This window comes from Martes martes, assembly GCF_963455335.1.
Source record: "Martes martes genome assembly, chromosome: 5".
Taxonomy (NCBI): domain Eukaryota; kingdom Metazoa; phylum Chordata; class Mammalia; order Carnivora; family Mustelidae; genus Martes; species Martes martes.
Window position 1 is genome coordinate 131,905,343 of NC_137892.1, and position 24,368 is coordinate 131,929,710.

The window sequence follows — 24,368 nt, forward strand, 5'->3', positions numbered from 1 at the left end:
TGAGCAGGGGGAGCAGCAGGCAGAGGAAGAAGCAGGATGCAGGACTTAATCCCAAGACCCTGGGATTAACTGACTGAGCCACCCAGGCATCTCCTATTTTGGAATCTCTGCCTTCAAAATAATTATCATTTAAAACTATTATAATATACCAAAATGTAAGACATGAATATTTTTGACCCCAAAATTCCTCTTCTAGGAATTTACCCTAATTAAATAATGAAATCTCTCGAAATACCTATGTTCTGACACAGAAAATACATAGTAAAAATGTCCATTTATAGGGGACTAATTAAGTCACTGTACTTCCACACAGTGGAATCCTATGCAGCCATTAAATATATTTGTAGGTAAGTAAAGATCTTCACGATCTACTGTTAAGCAAAAAAAAAAAAAAAAAAAAAGTCAGTTAACTAGTACTATCAGTAAAATTATATTTTTAATTAACATGTAGAAAAGGGAACATATACAAAGATGTTAATAGTTCTTTCCAGGGAATAGGCTATTTTCATTTTTTGTACTTTTTTATATTTTTCTGAACTGGGGAAATAAGCATGTATTATGTTTATGATAAGAAATAAAACTGAGGGGCGCCTGGGTGGCTCAGTGGGTTAAGCCTCTGCCTTCGGCTCAGGTCATGATCTCAGAGTCCTGGGATAGAGCCCCACATCGGGCTCTCTGTTCAGTGGGGAGCCTGCTTCCCCCTCTCTCTGCCTGCTTCTCTGCCTACTTGTGATCTCTGTCAAATAAATAAATAAAATCTTAAAAAAAAACCCTGAATGTTATAAAATTGATTATATCTCTTTATAATATGTAAAACAGGGCTATTTATCTCTACATCATAAAGTTCTGTAAAGAACAAAATAAAACATATAGCACAATGCCTGAGAGAGTAAGCATTAGAACAGCTGTCCAAAAACTACAACTCCTGACCTGCCAATTGTTTTTTGTTTTTGGTTTTTTTTAAGATTTTATTTATTTATTTGAGAGAGAGAGATCACAAGTAGGCAGAGAGGTGGGCGGGGGGGTGGGGGAGGAAGCAGGCTCCCTGCTGAGCAGAGAGCCTGATGCGGGTTTCAATCCCAGGACCCTGAGATCATGACCCGAGCCAAAGGCAGAGGCTTTAACCCCTGAGCCACCCAGGTGCCCCTGCCAATTATTTTTGTAAATAAAACTTTATTGGAACACACATACACATACATACACACACACACACACACACACACACAGAAAGATAAAAAAGTAAAGCTATTATTTTCTAAACTTCTCAATGTAGGCATTCAGTAGGATGCTCACGGGGAATCTCCTAGTTATTGTTTGAAAAAAATTTTTAAATCACACCCCTTTAATATCACTGGGCAATGAGCTGTCCTTAAGGTTTTAGGATGTTTATCCAAAAATATATATTATTCAGTCTTCCAACAAGAATTTGTAATTGTTTGTGTTTTCTAATACATTTGGATTTCATATTTATATATGATACCAATCTCTAGTCTCAAAATAGTGATTAATGAGCTATAATTCTTAGAAAAGCATTATGTCAGTTCAGGCACATCTTTCTTCGTTGTGTACTTGACCTATCCTAATAAACGGTAAATGGAGTTAAGCAACGGCCACCCTCAAGCTATCAGCTCTGAACACAATCTAAACCAATGACATCAAAATACCTAATAAATTCTCTGTAGCTGTCCCAACATCAAGTTTCAAAACCTCTCTAAGCCAAAAATACACATTTCCACTTTAATGCTGCTTACTGTCACTACAGTGAAAATTTGCACAACCTCCTCCCTCTGGGTTTGGCTGTCTTCAAAGACTTCACATCAGCAAATATTAAAAATTAAAAGACAGCACTAATGACAGGCTTGACTTGGGCTATCCTTGTCTTGCAACCTGGTTACTTCAAAAATGCCTTTTCTCATGTGAGCGCGATAGCTTTCCATCAGTACATCATTTCTCTAAACTCCAGGTAAGCCCTGACAACCACATTCTATGGAACATTCCTTACTCCGGAAACGCACACTCTTTCCAACTTTGAATATTGCAAATTTTTTTGAAAATTTTGACCATTCTATTTTCAAGATTAGCCACGGTATTATTCTTTTACCGATCTCAGCTGATAACCATCATATGTTTCAACCTTGAAATAGTATTCATACACATAAATGATAGCCATTCTCAATAAGCATTTAATAAAATCCAGTATCTAATATCTTCTAAAATGAAGAACAATTTTAATCAAACTTTTCTTTAAAGAATTATAGACAACGTTGATATGCCTGCTTTAAAGCACACTGTGAACCTAACTGAATACTTTCCCCTGGGCCTACCATTGCCCAATCACCTCTATCTGCTTCCAACCATTCGAGACAGAATATACCCCTTACCTCTCTGCTACCTGTCTGTTCTCCAAAATGTCTCTAACGCTGACTTTTTTTAAACTAAACTCTATGCCCAACATGGAGCTCAAACTCACGAGCCCAAGATCAAGTCACATGCTCTACCGACAGAGCCAACCCAGTGCCCCCAAAATATCTCCTGTACTACTTTCTTTCTTCAAACTCACAGATGTGGTGGTCACGACCTGCCTGATTTGTAAATGCATCCTGAACCAAAAGAGGACATGGTAGAGCAACATATCACAAACTCAGGATAGGATTAACTCTGGTCCCACTGTTAATCCACAGAAAGAAAGAAAACTGAATGCGAGTCTTTCCTTTTCAATTCCTCTGCTTTTTTTTTTTTTAAGACTTTTATTTATTTGACAAAGAAAGGGACAGCAAGAGAGGGAACACAAGCAGGGGGAGAGGGAGAGGAAGAAGCAGGGTTCCCATCAAGCAGAGAGCCCGATACGGGGCTCGATCCCAGGACCCTGGGACCATGACCCGAGCCGAAGGCAGACGCTTAACAACTGAGCCACCCAGGCGCCCCCAATTCCTCTGCTTTTTAAATGATTTCTTCAGTACTGAGTCTGGGCCCTTCCATTTCTTCCCCCCACTAGATAATATTTTTCCACTTTGAGTTAACATTGAAGAAATAGAAATATTTTTAAATGGAAAGAGCTTATAAAGCAGTTTTCAATGTGCAACTGCCATTTATAAATTCTAAGGAAAGCATAATACCCACCTGAAACAACATGCTTTTGCCTTAGCAGCAATCACTAGAAAGGCACTTACCTGGTGTCAAATCCTCGAACAATTGCACCCATCGACTTCGCTGCACCTGCTGAAGCCAGCCCAGCAACACCACCACCAACTATCAGAATCTAGGGGAAAGGGCAGAATGGTATGTTTTAAACAAAGTTCATTATCAACTGATTATGAAAAACTACCAGCTAGTAACTGTCAGCGGCTAGGGCACTACACAGTTAATTCAGTAACACACCAGGTGTGCTGGTGGTGAACAGCCCTCAGTTAATACACTGAGTGGACAGACAACTCTTTAATGGAACCACCACTCTTTTTACAAATTCATCAAAGGACCACCTGCTGGCAAAGGCCCAACACCTTCACTGAAAACAAAAAACCAGCCTCTCCATGTGGAAGCCACGTACAGTCTGATGAACAGTACATACGTTAAAGATTACTAGGTCTTTCCTAGTGTATAAAGCTATGTGTACTGAAACAAATTCCCAGTGTAGCATTCTAGCTACCCCTCCCCTCTCAAATGTGAAGGTTTCCCTATGTTCGTAAGACGTCAAAATAGGTTTCAAAGATGGGTACAACTTTGGTGAAATAGCCACTCTATCCTGTATTTGGAGCTCAAATGCTTCTGAAAGAACAGCAGAGGATGAACTACGTAATTCTGAACCATCATGAATGAACCGTACCACAGCAACACAATGACTCTCCCTAGCCATGGATGGGTCAGAGCCAAGAAAACCAAAGAATTCCTCAGAAACAAGAGTCGCCCCTGCCTTCTAAGAAACACAATAAGAGCAGTGTTGTCTCTAGTCTGGAATGGGCCTTCCAGAAAAAAAATTCTATTATACTCCCCAGTCAATTGAGGCAACTCCTTGTGGTTGTGTAAAAAAAAAAAAAAAAAAAGCCACCCACAGAAACCGAAACAGTGTAGCTTTATAAATTCCCACCTACCCATCATGTCCACACATCCTTCCACCTCTTTAAGAAGCCTAGTCAACCCATACTCCAGTGCCCCCTAAGCAGTATTTTAGAGATCATGTGAATTCATCTTGATGGTGATGGTTTGGGGACAAACGGGTAAAAGGGGACAAAGAGAGACCAAGGAGGCTCTGGGCTCCAAGGCACCGACCCCACTCCACACTATGAAAATGTGAACTAAGGGATGCTTCAGGTGAAGCGTCTGTCTTCATCTCAGGCCATGATCCCAGAGTCCTGGGATCAAGGCCCAAGTCTGCTCCCTGCTCAGCGGGGAGTCTGCTTCTCCCTCTCGCTCTGAACCTCTGGCCCTGCTCTCGTTCTCTCTCTTGCCCTCTCTCTCTCTCTCTCAAATAAATAACATCTTTAAAAAAAAAAAACTAACAAAAAGAAAATATGAAATAAAAATAAAGTAAGTAAAAATCACAGAACTAGACCAAGCTATCCTGAATTAAGAAATAGCCAAAAAAAAAAAAAAATCCCATAATTTAAAAGCCGTAACTGCACAATAATAAAGCCATGTAGATCTCACAACAGGAATTTACTTTCTCTGCAGCACCGGGTGAAAAAAAAGACAGAGAGATTAAGGGGCACAGTCAAATCCTGACTCGACTACCAACTAGTCCTGGGTGACCCTGAGCAAGCCGCTTGGTTTGTGCAACAGAGCAGTCAAAAAACCCCTTCCCAGATGGCAGTTCTATCAAAGGATGGAATCTAAAGCATTGACTGCTGACTGGCACACCACAGACATAAACTCAGGAAACAGGGAAGGCCATGGGAAAGAAATGACCTTTAGGAACATTCTTTTTTTTTTTTTTTTAAAGATTTTATTTATTTAATTGACAGAGATCATATAGTAGGCAGAGAGGCAGGCAGAGAGAGGGGGGAAGCAGGCTCCCCGTTGAGCAGAGAGCCCAATGCGGGGCCCAATCCCAGGACTCTGGGATCATAACCTGAGCCGAAGGCAGCGGCTTAACCCACTGAGCCACCCAGGCGCCCCATAGGAACATTCTCTATCTCCAGGGCGCCCGGATGGCTCAGTCAGTTAAGTGTGCAACTCTTGATTTTGGCTCAGGTCATGATCTCAGGGTCATGAGATCATCAAGTCCTATGTCGGGCTCCACACGCAGCACGGAGTCTGCTTGAGACTCTCTCCCTCTGTCCTTCCCCTCGCTCACATTCTAAATAAACAAATAAAATCTTTTTAAAAAGGGATATTCTTCATTTCCAGTCATTTAACCTGTTCCTCCTCTCAGCCTGCCCAGCTCAGTTAAGAGCGCTAATTGTGCACACAACTCTTCAAGCCAAAACAGGAATGTCATCCTGAGGCTTCCCTTTGCACGTTTCCACCTTCAGTCCACCAGAAAGTACTCGTGGTGTCAACCCCCAAAGATCTCCCGATCCACCCCCTTCTACACATCTCTATTGCCACTCCCTTCCCAGGGCACGACTTTTGCAGTCAGTTCCGAACAGATCTTGCCTTCACTCTTCCCCCTACTAACCATTCTCCCACAGAACTTCCATACGATTTTTTTAAATCCTCATGAGATAATAATAAATATATATATATTAGCCTCTGTCCCCAGTTCCCGACACAGAACTCCTAGAACCCTTGTAATTTCCAAAACTAGAAGAGCACTAGGAACATTTTTTGCTCTAATATCTTGTCTGTGACCCCAATTCATGACATGGAGTTCCTAAATCCCTTGGAATTTCAAGGGTGATAGCAGGATCTTCTGTTCTAACAAGCTGACTCTTGGTGGGCTCCTGGATGGCAGCTGATCACCAGAGAGTCTGTGGACAGCCGCTGAGAATTTTCAGCCCCACCTCCCATTCTCCAGAGAGAGGAGAAGTGCTGGAAAAGGAGTTAATGATCAATTATGCCCACGTGATGAAGCCTCCTTTAAAAATCCCGAAAGTGGGGCGCCTGGGTGGCTCAGTGGGTTAAAGCCTCTGCCTTCAGCTCAGGTCATGATCCTGGGGTCCTGGGATCAAGCCCCGCATCGGGCTCTCTGCTCAGCGGGGAGCCTGCTTCCTCCTCTCTCTCTGCCTGTCTCTGCCTACTTGTGATCTCTGTCAAATAAATAAATAAATCTTAAAAAAAAAAAAAAATCCCAAAAGTACAGGGTTTGAAGAACTTCTGGGTGAATACAGGGAAGTGCAAGGAGACAGGAGTGTCCAGGGAGGGCACGGAAGTTCCACACCCCTTCCCACCTCCCTTGCCTCAGGCATCTCTTCCATCTGGAAGTTCATCTGTACCCGTTATCATCTCCTTCTATAACAAAATGGTAAACGGTAAAGGAACTATTTTCCTGTGTTCTGTCAGCAGTTCTAGCAAATTAACTGAACCCAGGGAGGGGATCGTGGGAACCTTTGAATGATTTACAGTCTGTTTGTCTGTAACAAACTGGACTTGGCGACTGGCATGTGAAGGGGGGTGAGGGCAGTCCTGGGGAACTGAGCCTTCTACCTGTGGATCGCACCCTACCCCCAAGGAGATGGTATTAGAAATAAGTTGTGGGACACACTGCTGGTGTCACAGAGTTGCTCGGTATAGAGAAAGCCCTTTGGGTGACCAGAAGTGTCAGAAGAAGCCTTTTTTTAAGGCCCACTAGATTCCTCAAAGCTGCCATATCGTTTTTTTTTTTTTCTTTCATTTTTTTCTGGGAGATTTATCTCATATGAGTTCTCAGTTTGTATAATAAAGTACTTAAGAGCAAGAAGCACCAAGGAAACCTGTACCTACAGACATACTCTTCAGTCCTATTTCCTCTACCCAGACAATGTGCTTACACTGTCATTTAGTGGATGCAGTGTTGAAGGGTTTCGAAGCAATCTCTTCTTCCACCCAGCCATCCCCACAGCTCATCAACGGCTCCTCTCGGCTTTCAATCTAGATTAAAGAAATCACACCCCTTCTCTCTGCCAAGGACCGGGATTACGCCACCTCCCTTCCCTCCCCCCTCCTCTTAACCCATTTTTGAAGAAAAGGGAAAAAACTAAGACAATCTTTTCTGTGAGTGAAATGTAACAGTTGGAAAATCGAGAATTTGCTGAACTAAGACAATCTTTCCTATGAACCCAGTGTCACAACATTGCGAAACTGAGAACTTACTGAATGGTATCTTGAAGTTTTTTTAAAAATATCAGTAATAAACACGCTACACAGAATGAGTTACCCAAAACCCCTCCAAGAATTCAAGTTAGTAAGTCAAAAATGGAAAAACACTAGAACTTCCAGAAATGTCGAAATTCTTTTCTGTCAAGCATCCGTAAACAGCCTTGAGGCTCCACAGTGTGCCCGTACGTGCCACAGGGTTGTTAGTGTGAAGTCAACACGAACAAAACTTTTAAAACAACTGTATTTTAGTACTATTTAGTACTACACCTACCCTCACTTTTCATCCATTCATATTATGAAGAAACATGAAAAATTTTCCTACCTTAGCTGGAGGAACTTTTCCAGCGGCTGTGATCTGACCAGTAAAAAACCGTCCGAAATGATTTGCTGCTAGTACAACAGCTTTATAACTGAAAAAAATAAGTATTTCTATGAAATGAAAGATCTTAGACTCCTCTATTATCCTGCCTTGCCAATTAAGCTTTCTTTAATCATCAAAGAAAAGTCGCTAACATTTTCTAGTACCTACTAGTACTAGTACCTACTAGTACACTAGTACACTTGTACGCTCACATGTTCCCTGGGTACTGGCTGGACTGCTGTGTAGAGAGGAGACTAAGGCACTTTCTGCTCAGAGGAATGTGGCTCAGACTGAGGAATTGTGCCTGCCGTGGGGAGGGGTGGGAGTAGCTGCATGAGTATAGCCTATTGCTGACTTTGCTAGAGAGTGGGAAAAATCTGGAAATAGATGATGCTTCTGAAATCACCTCCTCTAAGAGATTAGTTGAATTAGGTTTTAAGCATGAAACCTGTCAAAAACTGTTCTCACTGTTGCATGGATACCTACTCCTTTAACCTCCACCACAATCCCGTAGAAAGGTACTGTTACTACCTTCATTTTATAGATGAGTAAACAGAGACACAGAGAGAGGTAGGGAATTTAAAACAAACAAACAAACAAACAAAACACTTCCCTTGATCGGTAGTGGTTGAAAGCATGGGATGCTGAGACAGACTGCCCTCAGCTCAGGTCCCAATTCTACCACTAACCAGGCTTTGTGACCTTGGGTAAATTTCTATAATTCTCTAATCCTTGGTTTCCTTGTCTACAGAGTGGGGACAAAAAAGCATCTGTCTCTTAGTGTTGTTGCAAGGACTAAATGGAATAATGCAGGTGAAGCTCTTAGCACAAAGCCCGCCACAATAAATGCTTGGTAAATATTAGTGTTTCTGGCTAAAGAAATACTCTACGCAAGAAAAACTAGTAAAATGTATCAATTTTCCTTACTAGGATATTTTTAACATATTAGAGTAAGTTCATTTTCAGATCATTTTATACCTTAAAGGCACTTCTGCAGTCTCACTTGATAGCATACACACAATTAAAATCACAATGCAAGTGTGTAATAAGATCTACTTGCTAGCTGACAATAAAACCTTCCCCTGATCCTATTTTTTATAAAATAATACTTGATAAGATAATGGATACAAAAGTATAAAATGGTAACCACTATTACTTTAAGTTAAATATTATTATAGCAGGAAAACAGTACTTTAGAGATTATGTTATTTGTTAGTCTTACTTCTGAATCCAAGTCATAGAAATTTTCAAAAAGCAAACATAAGGGGTGCCTGGGTGGCTCAGTGGGTTAAAGCCTCTGCTTTCGGCTCAGGTCATGATCCCAGGGTTCCGGGATCGAGCCCCGCATCGGGCTCTCTGCTCAGCAGGGAGTCTGCTTCCTCCTCTCTCTCTCTGCGTGCCTCTCTGCCTACTTGTGATCTCTGTCTGTCAAATAAATAAATAAAATCTTTAAAAAAAAAAAAAAAGGTAAACAAAGATTCAAAGGCCACTGTAAGACGCTGGAATATTTCAAAAGATTCAGTTGCTATGCTGAAAAAATAACAAAAATGAGATGGAGCACACAGGAAATGTACAAGAGAATGTTGATGAGGGGAAAAGTAGTAACAGTTTGTCCTTTTTTTGATGAGAACAAAATAGCCCAGAAGAACATCAGTGAACTGGGAGGAGCGTGTCCTCACTGTAACACAGCTATGTGTGTGAGTTAGACAGTGATTTATCCATACTGTGTGGATAAGTATACCAGAAGATTCACCTGCAACGATGCCCTTTGTATATATCAGATCAGGACATAAGACAGTGATTCTTTACATTGTGCCCCATAAATCCCCAAAGGTTCAAATTTCAGCCAGCTATGGAGCCATTCCAGGAAGGGTAGAGAATAAACATGTTTCTGGACACCCCTCCATCCCTCCATTTAAGCTAGGCCACTCTGCTCTTCCTGGATTTGTTAATATCGCCTCATAGTATTTCATTTGCTCAAAAGATTCCACAGTTAAAAACCACTGATCTAGAGCCATTCTACAGAAAATTTTTAGTCCCACAATACCTAATGCACCTTTTCTACAAACTAAATAACATGGCAAAAATTCTGTCCTTTGGTATATACTTTATATCACAAAAATCATCTTCCATACCAACCATTTGCCATATTATAGTAAGAATAACAAAATGTGTTTTTAATATGTCCATTCTGTTTTCCACTTTACTATAAAAAAACGGACAGTTGAAACCCAAAGTAGAATCTATTTGCTCTATTGGCCTATTTGACACACTACATCTAAGATATAAAACCTAAGAAAAACTTCAGCTCATGTGTCAGGCCATAAAAAGCTTTATTCAAGTTAGTGTCGCTTTCAAGCATTGTTTATTTAACCATTTTCATCTGTTGGTGCCTCATTCATATTAGCAAATTGTCACTACCAATGGTTTTCATGCTTAAAACCTAATTCAACTAGTCTCTTAGAGGAGGTGATTTCAGAAGCATCATCTATTTCCAGATTTTTCCCACTCTCTAGCCAAGTCAGCAATAGGCTACACTCATACAGCTACTCCCATCCCTCCCCAGGGCAGGCACGATTCCTCAGTCTGAGCCACATTCCTCTGAGCAGAAAGTGCCTTAGTCTCCTCTCTACACAGCACTCCAGCCAGTACCCGGGGAACATGTGAGTGGCAGGCAAAAATAAGAGGACATAGTTAGCCCTCAGTTAGCAATATGGGTTTTGACACCAGATGAAACTTCTTCAAGTCCAGACATTTTCCGTATTCATTAAATAGTTTATGAATTTACCTAAGTAAAACCTAATTAAATGGCAAATACTAACATGTATACCTTAGGTTGAACCATATGAAACTGCCAATATCCAACCATTTTTTACCTATAAAAACATCCATTTATATCAACTAAACTTACTGTGGTAATCATTTCACAATATACTGATATATCAAATCATGATGTTTATCCCTTAAACTTATACAAGGTTATAAGTCAATCATCTCTCAATAAAACTTGAAAAAAAATAGCCAACTCAACACGTCACATATCACAACATATCACCAAAAATAGGCATTTCATGTACCCACACATATGTAGAAGAGAGTCTATTCCTCATACAAATAATTTCATAATCATTTGTTCAGTGCAAGGAAATAAGGCTTCCACCTATGAAGACTAAAAAAGGGTGCAGAGCAGACTAGAACATGAAAAGTCATTTCCTGTAACTATGAAAGAATAAAATAAGCCTTAAAAATAAGCAAACTTTCAAAAAGCTGCGATCTCCAACAATTATTACAGGTAAGATCCCTGTAAGAGAGAAGAGCTACAATGAGCATGTTTCTAGAGCACCACTGTACTTTTGTTCAACTGAAACGGAAAAGAATTGACATACCCAGCAATGTTGGCCATGGAGCTTAGCGCGTCATATCCCTGAGCAATTGTGACTCTTGGAACCTGGTCCATTGCCAAAACTGTAGTTTTTCTTTTAGAAAGTTTATTTAGCAAGTCTGGATTTTGGGCTGGGTAAATAAAGCTAATCAGTGTTCCCGATGTCTTTAAAAGGTCAGCTTCATGAACACCTAACGTTGGGTTAACCATGGGGGCTCGTACCTGAGGGGAAAAAGTCACGTCACTGATTAAAAACGTAAATATCTTTATCATATTTTTAAGTAACTAGGACAATGTAAATAATATGCCATAATTAAAATAACACTCCAGAAGTAATCTTTCGGCAATAAATTTCTGATTAAATTCCTAAACGAGGTAAGGAACACAAAGATCTTTGCCATCTGTCCTCTGATTGATGACCTATGAACTAGTCTGAGTACAGAGCATACTATTATTCTGGTAAGATTAAGAGATATTAGAAAAAATGGACAGGGAGTTTTTGTTGTGTGTTCTTTGATTCTTGCAAATTTTGGCAAGCACAAACATCTGGAGTGGCAAGAAGTTAAGAACAGTATAACCTAAACTCTCCACTGTCATACCTATAGATTTATGTCACCTTAAAATTCCAGGGGAATATTTATGGATGAACACTATTCAAACTAGTAGCCGTGCTAAATTGCGCTTAAGCAAAAAGCAACTCTGTTCTGGGAAGAAGTATCAAATAAATCAATGAACATACACACCATATGTTAGGAAGTTTCAAATGTCCATGTTCTGAAACCACATTTTTTTTTTAATTCCACCTAAAAAGATTTTTGAAATGTGGCTTTTCTCGGGGGGGTTTTGTGTTTTTTTTTTTTTTTTTAAATTTCTTAAAGCCATTTTCCGGGACCTTAATGACTTCAATGTGTTTAAGGCTGGTAACATGGCTTACTACCACCAGCCTTTCCTAAGTTCCTGCAGGCATTCAGGTAAGCCAATTCATTGGCTGGCTTTTAAAATGTGTTTTATATCCAAGTTTAAAAATCAGTCTCCAATTAACATGTATCCTTTCATTAGCTCTCCTTTCGCAGCCGTGTTCTTAGGCAAGTAAGCCCAGAAAACAATAGCTCGGGGACTTACATTTTAAAAGGAAACAGAAACACAGACACTGGGTCAATACTTTCATTCCACAGCATTTCATCTCAATTTACCTATGAGACGCCTTTATTGGTTACTCCCATGTCAGTTGCTGTTCTAGTGATGCATGTGATTTTAATTAATTAATTAAGGTTCTGGACTTAATTAAGACTCTCTGGCAAGGTCTATTTTTCCTCAGTGAGAATCTATAATATAGATTTAATAAAAATTAGAGGACGACTTTGCATTAATGCTACTGGCCCCTATAAAATGCTCAGATGAAACGGGTGGCTTCTGAGTGATTTAAGTCAATAGAGTGTTTCCCTGAATGTGCTTTTTAGATCACTAGTTCCACAAGATAGTGAAGACTTGATTAAAAAAAAAATAGGTCCCAAAGCCAAGTAGTTTATTAATGCAAGCATAGAGTTATATAAGTTTCAATATTATAGGATTTCTCAATGCTTTTAACATGCTCCTACACACTGAGTCTCTAATAAGAACACAAAGCATTTCCAAAACTTATGTGTACCCTACCAACCCTTTACTGTGGGATGTCTCAAAAGTTTTTGATCCCTAGATCAGATATTGGAATGGATTATACTTATTTTTCTATCTAAGCTCTTTTAATATACTAAGCTATATCACCAAGCATCTGCACACCTAAACATTCTAAAAGCTTTAGCTGAATTGCAACTTACCTACATACCATAAATTTTACTATTAACATCTATAGCAAAAAATTTTGTGTCTTCTGCAAAAATCACTAAGACCCTACCCAAGTTATTCAGTAGAGATTATGAAAAAAAATTATATCTTAGAAATTAATTAATCTTAGAAATTAATTAATTAATTAAAAATTAATCTTAGAAATTAATACACACACACACACACACACAGCTCATGTTTCCTGGAAAAGTAAGGAGCTTCTTTCAGCCTAATGATTATGCTTCTATGATCCCTATTTTCCTCCTTGTCTTGGTTGCAGAAGGCTTAGGATTTAAGTTAATGCTCCCCTTTAGTAATTATCTCTGCTAGACTTGTGATGCAATCTCTTCCTTTCTCTATATGAATTTTTACTTTAGATTTTACATCTAAAGTTCTTCAGCACAGAGATCCTATTGTATATTAAAACCTTTTATTAAAGTAGGTATGGCTACTCTCCACTCAGCCCCTGTTGCTTTATCCAGGGCAGTGCTGCCCTCTCTAGAAATAGCATTTATGTCAATTACCTCACTGTTCCTTCTATGTATCAGAAGATTACCGTACATTCAGTCCCAGGAGGAATTCCATGCCTTTTTTCTATTCCAGTAGCAGTTAAATACTCACCTGTAGGTATTTTAGATATATATGAACCAGGAAGTGCAAATTCTCCCCAGCCAAAAAGAAGGGAATTCCCACATGACAAATGTAAAAAGGAAGATCACTTTCTCCCCTCGTGGTTAACCATGGATCACACTGCCTGAGAAAAGTTCTACTGGAATATGAAGAATATTCACAACATGCAAGCATTTCTCTGAGAAAAGGCATTGTTTGAAAATATGAAGAGACATAGCAATAGAGTAATGTAATTTTCTTATGAAAAGTTTTTTAAAAGTCAGCATTCCATAAATGAGGGGGGGAAAGAATAATTACTTTGACCACCAAATCAGAAGCCAGCACTTCCTTCACCCCTTGGATCTGGGCACCTGCTGCTCTGTAGTGATCATCAGAAAACTTGGAAGCTTCACCAGCACCTGATTCCACGACAACACTAAAGCCCTGCTTGACCAAGGCCTGAACACCAGCAGGAGACAAGGCCACCCGCTTCTCATTTTGGAAAATCTCTTTGGGGACGCCAACAGTCAGTTGTTTATATGGAATTCCTACAGAGGGAAAAAAAAAAAAAAAAGTAAAAAAACAACATAAAAACAAAAATAGGCAGTTTGTTCAAAATACACTACACACACAAGTTACAGCTCCACATAATGTTCCCACTCCATAGCCATACTGAGTTTTTTGATCAGTGATGGGAAATATTTATGCCCACTCCCCAGAAAATTCCCAAATATTTCATTTAGCCAAATGGCTCTCTTCAAGGCACATGACTAGATGAGTTTAGCCTAGGGGGTGGGGGGAATGGGTTGTGAAAAATCAATCAACAGGCAAATTCCACTCTTCAAACTACCCCTCTGGGATTTATGGTCTCCTTGTCCTTACCTTTAAGGAAGACAGAAGTAATTTGCTGTTTTAAAGAACTACCCTATACTAGACATTTTGGTGGCCTGCCACACTCAAGAGTTTCCTTCCTGGCAATTTGACCACAAGAAATTCCTCATAGATTTCCAAGGTTGTATCCTGAGACCCTACATTCTTGACCACAGCTGATCAGACCAGGGATTCACAGCTGGGTCAAAGATAACAGTCTACAGGCCAGACGCCTCTGATGTGACTTACACAGGAACTGCCCAAGGACACTCTATGTTGGCCAGTGATGATCCAATCCATTCAGGTTCTTTCTCAGGGAGTCTGAGAGCCACAGAAAAGGACAGAGGGAGTAAATGGTACAGAAGCTATTCGTGAGCAGTCATGAGGTAATCAAAGGGAGGTATACAGCAACAGCTGTAGAAACATCAGGAGTGGTGATACAAAGAGGAAAGATGAGCCATAGCTATGAAATCCAGAAGAACATTCCATTTTTCCAAGAAGTATATGAACGGTTTCCTGGGCGTCTGTACTTCCCAAGAACACATACAATAAACCCTCATCACAAAATATATCCTAATGGGATCCTGTTCCTTGCAAACCAAAACAGCCTGTATGACATACGTAAAGTATTTATAGATGGTTCTGAACAGCTTTAGCTAAAGTAGATTAGTTTCTTCTGTTGTTTTACTCAACATGCAGGCATAAATAGATTTTTTTTATTTTTATTTTTTTTTAATTTATTTATTTGTTAGAGAGAGAGAGAACACGAGCACAGGCAGACAGAGTGGTAGGCAGAGGCAGAGGGAGAAGCAGGCTCCCCGCCGAGCAAGGAGCCCGATGTGGGACTCGATCCCAGGACGCTGGGATCATGACCTGAGCCGAAGGCAGCCGCTTAACCAACTGAGCCACCCAGGCGTCCCTAGATTTTTTTTTTAAATAAAAATCTGCTTCTATACGTTTTACTAAAGCTTAGGAAATCTACTCTAACAACTTAAACTCTAAATATACATAGTAAAAAAATTATCTCCACAGAATAACAATAATCATTAAGTGAGGCCTTAGAGAAATGAAGTCAACCTAAAAATACCTTCACTTGATCACAGTCTTAGACCCCATACTCCATAAGCAGTAATAACCGATAGTAAGCCAAACGCAAAAATACAACGAACCTTACCCTCTACTTGAAGAAGAGGGAGGAAACAAATAGAAAGCTGGAAAATATTTTGGATTGATGTGCAAAGTTAAATCACATTTGGAGTTTACTTATCTGACAACCTCAGATTACCCAGGCCCTATATACCGTAAGTCAAGGAAGCTACCAAAGATGAATGAAGATTTCGGAGCCAAGCTGAAAGGGCATCCACTTGGCCAAATAAGAAGCAATCTGAGCAGGAAAGAGAATAATTAACTGCAATGTAATAAAACACATCCAAGTGAGTTAGTCACGATACTCAAACAACAAGTATTTTTAAAAAGCTTCGCTGGTCAACTTTAGCAGATGTATAGAAAGCAGAGTAACAGTCTCCCAAAGATAGCCACAATCTAATCCTCGGAACCTGTGGATATGTTAGGATACACACCAAAGGAGAATCAGGGTAGCAGATGGAATTAAGGTTGCTAATCAAGTGGCCCTGAAACAAGGAGATTATCCCGGATTATCTGGGTGGGCCCGATGCACTCACAAGGGTCCTTAACTGTGGAAAAAGAAGGCAGAAGAGTCAGAGTCAAACAGTAATTTGAAGATGCTATGGAAGTGGGGGCCACGAGCCAAAGAAAGCAAGCAGCTTCCAAAAGCTGGACAAGGTAAGGAGAAAGAAGAGACGTAGCAAGCAAATACAACATATGGACCTTGTTTGGATCATTATTTGGGTAAGACAACCGTAAAAAAAAAAATGGAAAAAAAAATATGAATACTAACTGGGCTACTGTCCATGCTTTTCAATGTGGTAATGAAATTGTGGCGTTATATATTTTAAATAGAATCCTTATCTTTTAGATATAAAAAGGAATTATCTAGGAAATAGTCAAGAGCCAGAAATTGAATAAACAAGTCTCCTGCATAGTCGCTATAGAGATCTTGATGTCCAGCCTTTATTCACAAGGACAACTCTCACATCCTCAATGCAGTTACTTACTTTTATCTTATACACAGTTTTATCACACTTGGATCACTTGGCTTTCTAGAACACCTAAAATAAAATAAAAATCTGAACATAAAATTGAGGAGTCGCAGGGTCAGGTACCCAGCCAAGAGTCACTTGCCATGTGAGAACAAGAAAAGAGGCTGTGAATTCTGTGATAGACAGACCTAAGAACTCAAAAAGCATAGCAGTGTTGGGATCCCAAGTGCAAAGAGTCCTACAAACTTAAAAAGAAGGGCATTATTCTATGTGGCAAAGACTTTAGTTTGCCCCCCTCAAATATCCATCCTGTTCTTCCACCTTAGTTTAAAAATGCCTATTTTAGTGGAATATGTCATCATCTAGAACAAAGGACCTCTTTTATGTCCAAGTCTCCCTTACAACCACATAATGGCCACCTATCTGAGTTTTGGCCAATGAGGTATAGACAGAGTCCTAGGAGGGCCTTTGTGCAAAATGCATAAAGGGATCTCACTCAGCTTAGAAAGCCCTTATTCAGCTTCAGCTCCTTTTGGCCTGCACACTAGAACAGCAGCGTGGGGATCCTAGCAGGGAAGGTCTTGTAGACTACTGAAAGACTTCAGCTCTTAACTCTGCATGGGCTAGGACACTGGCAAATTCTGAATAGAAAAGTACATGATCTTTCATTTTTAAAAGATGATGCTGTTGTGTAGAGAACAGCCCGTAGTGGGAGCAGAGGCAGAAAGCATAGAGCGCATTTAGAAGCCTAGCACAGTAGTCCCAGTGACAGATGATGGTGCCATGGAACAGGATGATAACAGCAGTGATGGTGAGAACAGACTCCAGATATAAGGTAGAACTGACCCATACCTACTGTGAAGATCTAGGATGACCCCAAGGTTTCTGAACTGAGTAACTGAAATGAAGTTGCCATTCACTAAACTAAGAAGCACTACTTCAGACTAATTCATATACTTAGTTGCTAATTCTTGAGCAGAGATGAGCCATGTATGTTACAATTCCTCAGTACTGACAAGGAAAGAGGAGGAGCTGCTGGGAGAAATGGTTACACTGAGCAATAGCTTCCTGGATACAACTCAACTGGTTTATTGTTCCTCTTTTTCTATTTTCTTTTCTTTTCTATTAGCACTGATGATCAGTAACTTCTATACATGGAAAATATAAAAAAGCATTTCTTAGGCTTTCTTAAATGCAAAATAATGACTCATAAACACCAGGCTATCACATTGCATCTTTTTCCTCTTATCAGAAGATCTATTAGCTTCTACAACTTGAAGGTTTGATTTACATAAATTGATGTGAGACTTTACCTGGTTTTCCAGATTTACACCACAGTGCCTGATGAGTATGAAATGTTCGTAAAAAATCCTTCTTCCCAGGTATAACCTTACAGGACCCCAAATTGCTAAGTAATGGACATGAACAGCCAGACACCACGGTTTTCAGTAGGCTCGCCATGTTCATATGAGCTCCCAACTTTCTGGATGCCAAATTTCCTTGACGGTAAAATACTAAAAGGAAAGAAAATAAAGCATTTATGTGCTAAGAAAAACATACTTTGTCATTTGAACATCAAAAACATTTTTAAAAATACTAATTCAAAGAGCTTGGAATATAAAAGTTGTGTGTGGGCACCTAAGATGAATTTATTTGCCAAGTCCTTTACTTACAGAAGATGCTTCAAAAGTTTGTTTCCAACTCAAGATATTTAAAACTTGGAATTCATTTCCCACTTAAATTGTGCTTCTAAACCCATTATTCAATTCTAAGCCTCAATCACCTAAGTCTAATTGATCCCTAATGTAGCTGGAAAGCTAAAAAAGAAAATTGCTAGCGTTCAGTCACATCTTACAGGCAAGTTACCTTCTAAGTCTGCATGTACAGCAAAAATTACACAGTTACCCTTGGATTTCCCTTAAATTGTCTATAATAGTGTATAATAGCAACCTACTTAGCCACCATGTTGAACAGAAAACACTGGCAACCTAGTCGGAAGCAAGATGTTTATCCTGTAAGACCCCCTGAATTGAGATAAGTGAACATGAGATGCAAGTTTGCCAAGTGCACATCTTAAGAAAATTAAACATGGGGCGCCTGGGTGGCTCAGTGGGTTAAGCCTCTGCCTTCGGCCCAGTTCGTGATCTCAGGGTCCTGGGATCGAGCCCCACATCAGGCTCACTGCTCAGCGGGGAGCTTGCTTCCCCCTCTCTCTGCCTGCCTCTGCCTACTCTCTCTCTCTCTCTCTCTCTCTCTCTGTGTGTCAAATAAATAAATAAAATCTCCCCCCCCCAAAAAGAAAATTAAACATGTGTGGGATATGACTCCAATTTTTAAAAAGAAAGGAAAATGCCATTATCACATTAGTTTGTGCTTGTAGGTATGGGTGCCACTAGGAACTCTTCCATCAGTGGTTCTCACAAGTGGCCACTCTTTACCAGCTCTAACAGGGCTGGATGACCTAAGCTTCAGTGGTTCCCTCCACTGCACTCCATGGCAGATCCCCAGGGGTACGTGGAAGGTACCCCCACCATTCCTGGATTCCCAATGTTCCCCCAACCCCCAACCTTCTTTTCTTTCCTTCAAAATCAGGAAAAAAATGGAAGATCTGGAATCCTATCAGTCAAGCTCAGCTAACTCCACTAACTACTTTAAGTTCTGTACCACCATGTGGGCCCTCATGGGGCCCAGAACCCAGTCCCAGAAGACCTCCATAAGCATTCTCCCAGCATCCAAAGGAAGAAGGGTCTAGCTCCCTGAGAACTGCTGCTACAACTCCCTGAAGCAACTTCTTACAAATACCAGAAAGGCACACTGGGAATGGAAATCCTTAATCCAGATGGTCTTATTCTTAAAATGCCCTTTAATTCAACAAACACGTATAGAGAGCTGAGTCAGAGGCACAGCCGTTAGAAGCATCTGTAAAATCAAACTGGAATAGGTCACACATTTTGAGATAAGAAAAGTCAACAAGTAATAACACTACAAAGCAGAGTAAGGCAAGTCCAAAGTTCTTTGAGGCATCAAAGAAGGAGATTATGCATTCCTACAGGTCTCAGAAAATAGAAAAGAAATACATTTAAGATGGAGAAAGTAATACAAAAAAAAATGTAAGGAAGGGGAAGCGTGCGAGATTGGTTCAGGCAATCAGAAATGTATATGAATAATGCTTTGCCCTTGAATAGGTTTTATATTTTCAGGGTTTCCACATGTCGTTTCATTTCAATCCCAAGCATTCCTGAGTCCCATAAATATTCTCCTTATTTATTCATGGGTCACTTGTAGGGTTAGTCATGGCTGAGAATGGAGAGCCATCCAGCCCTACATTCAAAACATTCAGTGAATCTATGCCAAGAACCAAGGGAGATACAAAGATATATAAAAGATACAGATATAAAAAATTCTTGCCTTGAGGGAGATTGGTCCTACCATTACCAACGACCTAGTCTTATTCCAATCTCCCCATTTACCCTAGTTTCTCTTCTTGGGTCATCCCACCTCCCCAACAACCACCATTCTCGTGGGGCTTATGAGGTTTACCCAGACCCACTGCCACTCACTCCCTGCTTGACCTGAATGTCTCTGCATTTCAGTCTGCTCATCTGTAAAACATTGGAAAGCTCATTTGTAAGACCCCCATTAGGCTCTAAAACTTTTATGATGAGATTTTACAATGCCTTAAAGCTGAAGTCCTAGTTCATGGAATCTGGAAAAAACTGCCCTGCCTACTTGGAAAATGAGAATTTGATGTTGAACAGATCCCTGGCATCAGACATCAGTTAAGGACAAGGCCTTCAGAGGCCGATCTCACCAAAAAATTCCACTTAATCAAGTTATGAACATAACCAGACAGCGATCAAAAAGTAGTTTTTTGACAAGAACGGTTCCTACCACTAAGCCTAAATCAAATACAAATGACCCTAAAAGATAATCAGAGAATATCTGAGACTGTGTTATCACAGGCAGGTACTTGTTTCCATCAAACATAGAATACTAGCTTAATTGTCACATTTACCCCTCTCTTCACTTAAAAAGCTCTCTGCTATTTTATTATCCACGTGCTTCTGTGACTTTGAAGAGACGGGGGAAAGCTTTACAACTCAAAATTGAAGAAAAAAAAAATAGTAGGGGTGCCGGGTGGTTCAGTGGGTTAAAGCCTCTGCCTTGGGCTCAGGTCATGATCCCAAGGTCCTGGGATTGAGCCCCGTATCGGGCTCTCTGCTCAGCGGGGAGCCTGCTTCTCCCTCTCTCTCTGCCTGTCTCTCTGCCTACTTGTGATCTCTCTCTGTCAAATAAATAAATCAAATCTTAAAAAAAAAAAAAAGAAAAAATTAGTATATCATCCGTGCATCAGTGTAATGTAAGTGATTTGGACAACTATCTTCCCTAATAGGTACTAAAATTCTTTATTTTATTTTATTTATTTGACAGACAGAGATCCCAAGCAGGCAGAAAGGCAGGCAGAGAGAGAAGGGAGGAAGCAGGCTCCCCACCGAGCAGAGAGCCCGATGCGGGGCTCGATCCCAGGACCCTGGGATCATGACCTGAGCCGAAGGCAGAGGCTTTAACCCACTGAGCCACCCAGGTGCCCCGTAGGTTCTAAAATTCTTGAGGGCAGAGAGAGAGGGCAGCCTACAGCCTAACAAGGTGACCTGTGGGTTGTAAGCCCCCATTCTGCAATTTATTAGCTGTGTCCTTGGCAAGTCAGTCACTTAACTCCTCTGAACCTGATATCCTCACCTTTAACATGATAATGACAACACCACCCTTTTTGGGTTGTGAAGATTAAAAAGACACAGTTATTTTAATTGCTATTATTATTCACTTTGGTATTTTAACTGGCCCAGAGCTTTCCACAAAGTAGGAAAACAGCAAGTGTTTTTTTTGACTGAATGAATGAATAACTAGGGCCAGGTAACCTGAAACCTAGGTATCTAGGGAACACGTTCTACAGAGTTTCAGGAAATTTCCTTTGAAAATGAAATGCTGTGTATCCTTGTGGAAAACTGATTCCATCAGCAAAGGTAAAAAGCCTGAGCACACTTGCCGATAAGAAAGTAATCCTAAACTGTACATTTAATAAAATAAAAATAGCCAGGTTTGCAAATAAAAGGGGTGCGATGGAGAAGAGGGGGACATTTTTAAAAAAAGCATGCAAGCCCCATCCAAACGGCGTCTGTCCCACAAGACTCCTTACAAGGCGATCTTTTTACGACTGCCCTGCACTACAGGGCGAATAAAGGACGCCTGCGACCGTAAACAAGTCACGCTTTTAAATCGAAGCATACCAACCAAGGACACTACACCCTACAGCAGCTTAGGCTGGCAGGCAGCGTGACCTCGCCCAAACCCACCGGTTCCGCCCCTCTCCTTCGGCCACTAAACTGCCGCGCTGCTGGCAACTGCACCGGACCGCTATTTATAACCTTCCCCCGGAGCCGATTGGCCAAGGCGGAATAATAGACATTCCGCCTCCAGGGTTCGAATCAGCTCGGCCCCCACCGTTGTCTCCTCCCGGTCGCCAACCCCGAGCCCCACTCTGCCCGGCTGAAGTTTGCCCGGACCACCGCCAGCCCGCACAGACAGGCACACTCACAACTTTCGCTCGCCTAGGTCTCCAGCCGATCGCCGACCCCGAATTCCCTCAAGGTTCCAGCACAATTTCGGGGCGTCCAGCTGCCACTTCTCTAGGTGCACCCTCTATCAAAAGTCCTCTATGACCTCCCCTCCTCCTCCCATCTTGCGGGCAGAAATGACACCGCACGACTCCCGCTGCGCCCCCAGAGCTCCAAGATCTGCACCTGCACAGCTGCCAGTCCCCTGACCCCTGCGAGTACCCAGTTTCCCAACCACCCGGCCACTCCTTTCCACGTCGCCCCAGCAAGAGACAGGAAAGAGGGCCCTCGAGGCGCGGTTCTCCTTCCGGACCCAAGCCTCTTGCCTGCGGGCGCCGCGGGGCACCCCGCACCCGGGTCACTGCCGACCCCGCCCCCTTCTGCTCCTTGACAGGTCTCCACGGCGGGGGCCCGGACCATCCCCGCGAGCCCCGCGGCCCCTCCCCAGCTGCGCCCCAATCCCGCGCCTGGGCTGCCCGCGCCGCGCCGCTCACCTTGGCTGAGAGGCCAGGCGGCCGTGGGCGGCACGCGGCGGGGGACGCCGCGCTGGCAGACCCGGGTTCGGGCCCCACCGCTCTGCGCCTCCAACCCGGAAGAACAGCTCCAACCCCGCGGCGGCGGAGGCCACGTGACGGCGGCGCACCCCCGCCACCCCCCTTGCGCCCCCTCCCCCGCCCCGCGCCCCTTCCTCCGCCCCGCGCCCCCTCCCCACCCCGCCCTTCAGCCCGCTCGGCCCCAGTGCCTGCCTCCCTCACTCCCGACAAGAACACGACCTCGCCGAACGCCCCCTGGGAGCTCAAAGCTAGTTACCCCAAGGGGCCCTTCACTCCTCAGTAGCAGCCAAAACCTCTTTGTCTCGGGCTCGACCCGCGGCCCCCTGCCCCGCCTCCGCGCTTTCCCTCGGCGCGTCCTTGTCAATCAAACCTGGAGCCCTGCGCGGGCGCTTAAGTTTGCAGCGCTACATTTGTAACTGGAGAACCAGCTGCAAGTGTGATTTCCTCTCCGGCGTCCCACCAGAGCAAATAAAGAGATAATATAACTCCACTTTTGGTACCTTCCCTCTAGCTGTCTAGGAAAAAATCAGAACTTCTGTAACAGAAGAGGACCAAAAGGCAAGTGGGAGGAGGTCACGGGGTAGTGAAGGGCGGGAAGGAGGGCGCTGTTTTTGCATTCTGCCCGGAGAGGTGGAGTTAAATTCCTCGGAAACGATGTCAAGGCCCAAAAATTAACACACATCTACGTATTCTTCTTCCCACGGCGGGCCCAGAGAAAGCCGTGTGCCGCTGGCGGTATTAATATCCAGCAGCTAGAGATGGACATGAAGTGGCCGGGCATGGCCTGGGTTGATGGCACCAAAACTATTAAAGGACCCCAAAACATAAGGACCTGCCTATCCTCTCCACATAGTTCTGTTAGTCTGCAGGTATCTTCTGATTGAAAGTGAGAAGAATCGAATACATAAAATGGTTCACTTAGCCAAAGCTCAATCATCATGAAATGTCAGCATGATCACTGCTGTTTACTTTAAGTGAAATATTTAAGATAGGCAAAACAGAGATATTCCTTTAAAAAGAAACTTCAGAGAAACCCTTTCTTTAATAACATCTCTTACACTGCAGTCCGCCTTCAGCCCTAGGTCACGAGAGCGGATCCCAGAGTGCCCAGATGGAGCGAACTGAGCAGGAAGCTCGCTTCTCCCTCTGCCTGCAGCTCCCCCACTTGTGCTTGCTCCCTCTCTCCCTCTCTCTGACAAATAAATAAATTTTAAAATAAAGGACATCCAGGGGAACCTGGGTGGCTCAGTGGGTTAAAGCCTCTGCCTTCGGCTCAGGTCATGATCCCAGGGCCTTGGGATCGAGCCCCGCATCGGGCTCTCTGCTCAGCGGGGAGCCTGCTTCCTCCTCTCTCTCTACCTGCCTCTCTGCCTACTTGTGATCTCTGTCAAATAGATAAATAAAATCTTTAAAAAAATAAAAATAAAAATAAATAAAGGACATCCATCTCGTGCTTTTAATCAGCCTAAAAGGTCATTCAACTAACGAACGTCTACTGGCATCCAGAGGATGTCAAGGAAAAACACTGCCCTTCTCCTGAAAGAGTTCACAGACAGGAAAGGACACAAGCCCCGTATTTTAGAAAATATAAGAGCAGTGGACGGCTGCTGGGTCCAGTCAGTTAAGCATAGGACTCTTGATTTGGGCTCACGTCATGATCTCATGGGTCCTGAAAATGAGTCTGGCATCTGCTCCAGGCTCAGCGGGGAGTCCCCTTGAGAATCTCTTTCTTCCTCTGCCCCTCCCCCACTCTTGTGTTCTCTCTTTCTCATCCTCTTCACAAATTTTTTTAAGATTTTA

At 42.1% G+C, this 24,368-nt stretch overlaps 1 protein-coding gene across 5 annotated transcripts in view; it reads right to left on the reverse strand.

Annotated features, from left to right (window-relative positions):
• Positions 1-23,096, reverse strand: part of NNT (nicotinamide nucleotide transhydrogenase) — a 92,510-nt gene extending 69,414 nt beyond the window's left edge. Inside the window, exons 1-6 of one of the 5 annotated variants that reach the window (XM_080803546.1) lie at positions 22,825-23,096; positions 17,713-17,913; positions 13,728-13,957; positions 10,981-11,198; positions 7,556-7,643; positions 3,171-3,259 (exon numbers count right to left, since the gene is read on the reverse strand). In XM_080803546.1, the coding sequence (XP_080659672.1) occupies positions 3,171-3,259; positions 7,556-7,643; positions 10,981-11,198; positions 13,728-13,957; positions 17,713-17,866 (779 nt within the window). In that variant the 5' untranslated portion in view covers positions 17,867-17,913; positions 22,825-23,096. Of the gene's footprint in view, positions 1-3,170; positions 3,260-7,555; positions 7,644-10,980; positions 11,199-13,727; positions 13,958-17,712; positions 17,914-21,995; positions 22,375-22,508; positions 22,637-22,824 lie in introns of those variants that run through there. The other 4 variants (XM_080803548.1, XM_080803545.1, XM_080803549.1 and 1 more) reach the window with 4 other exon arrangements.
• Between the last annotated feature and the right edge of the window lie 1,272 nt (positions 23,097-24,368).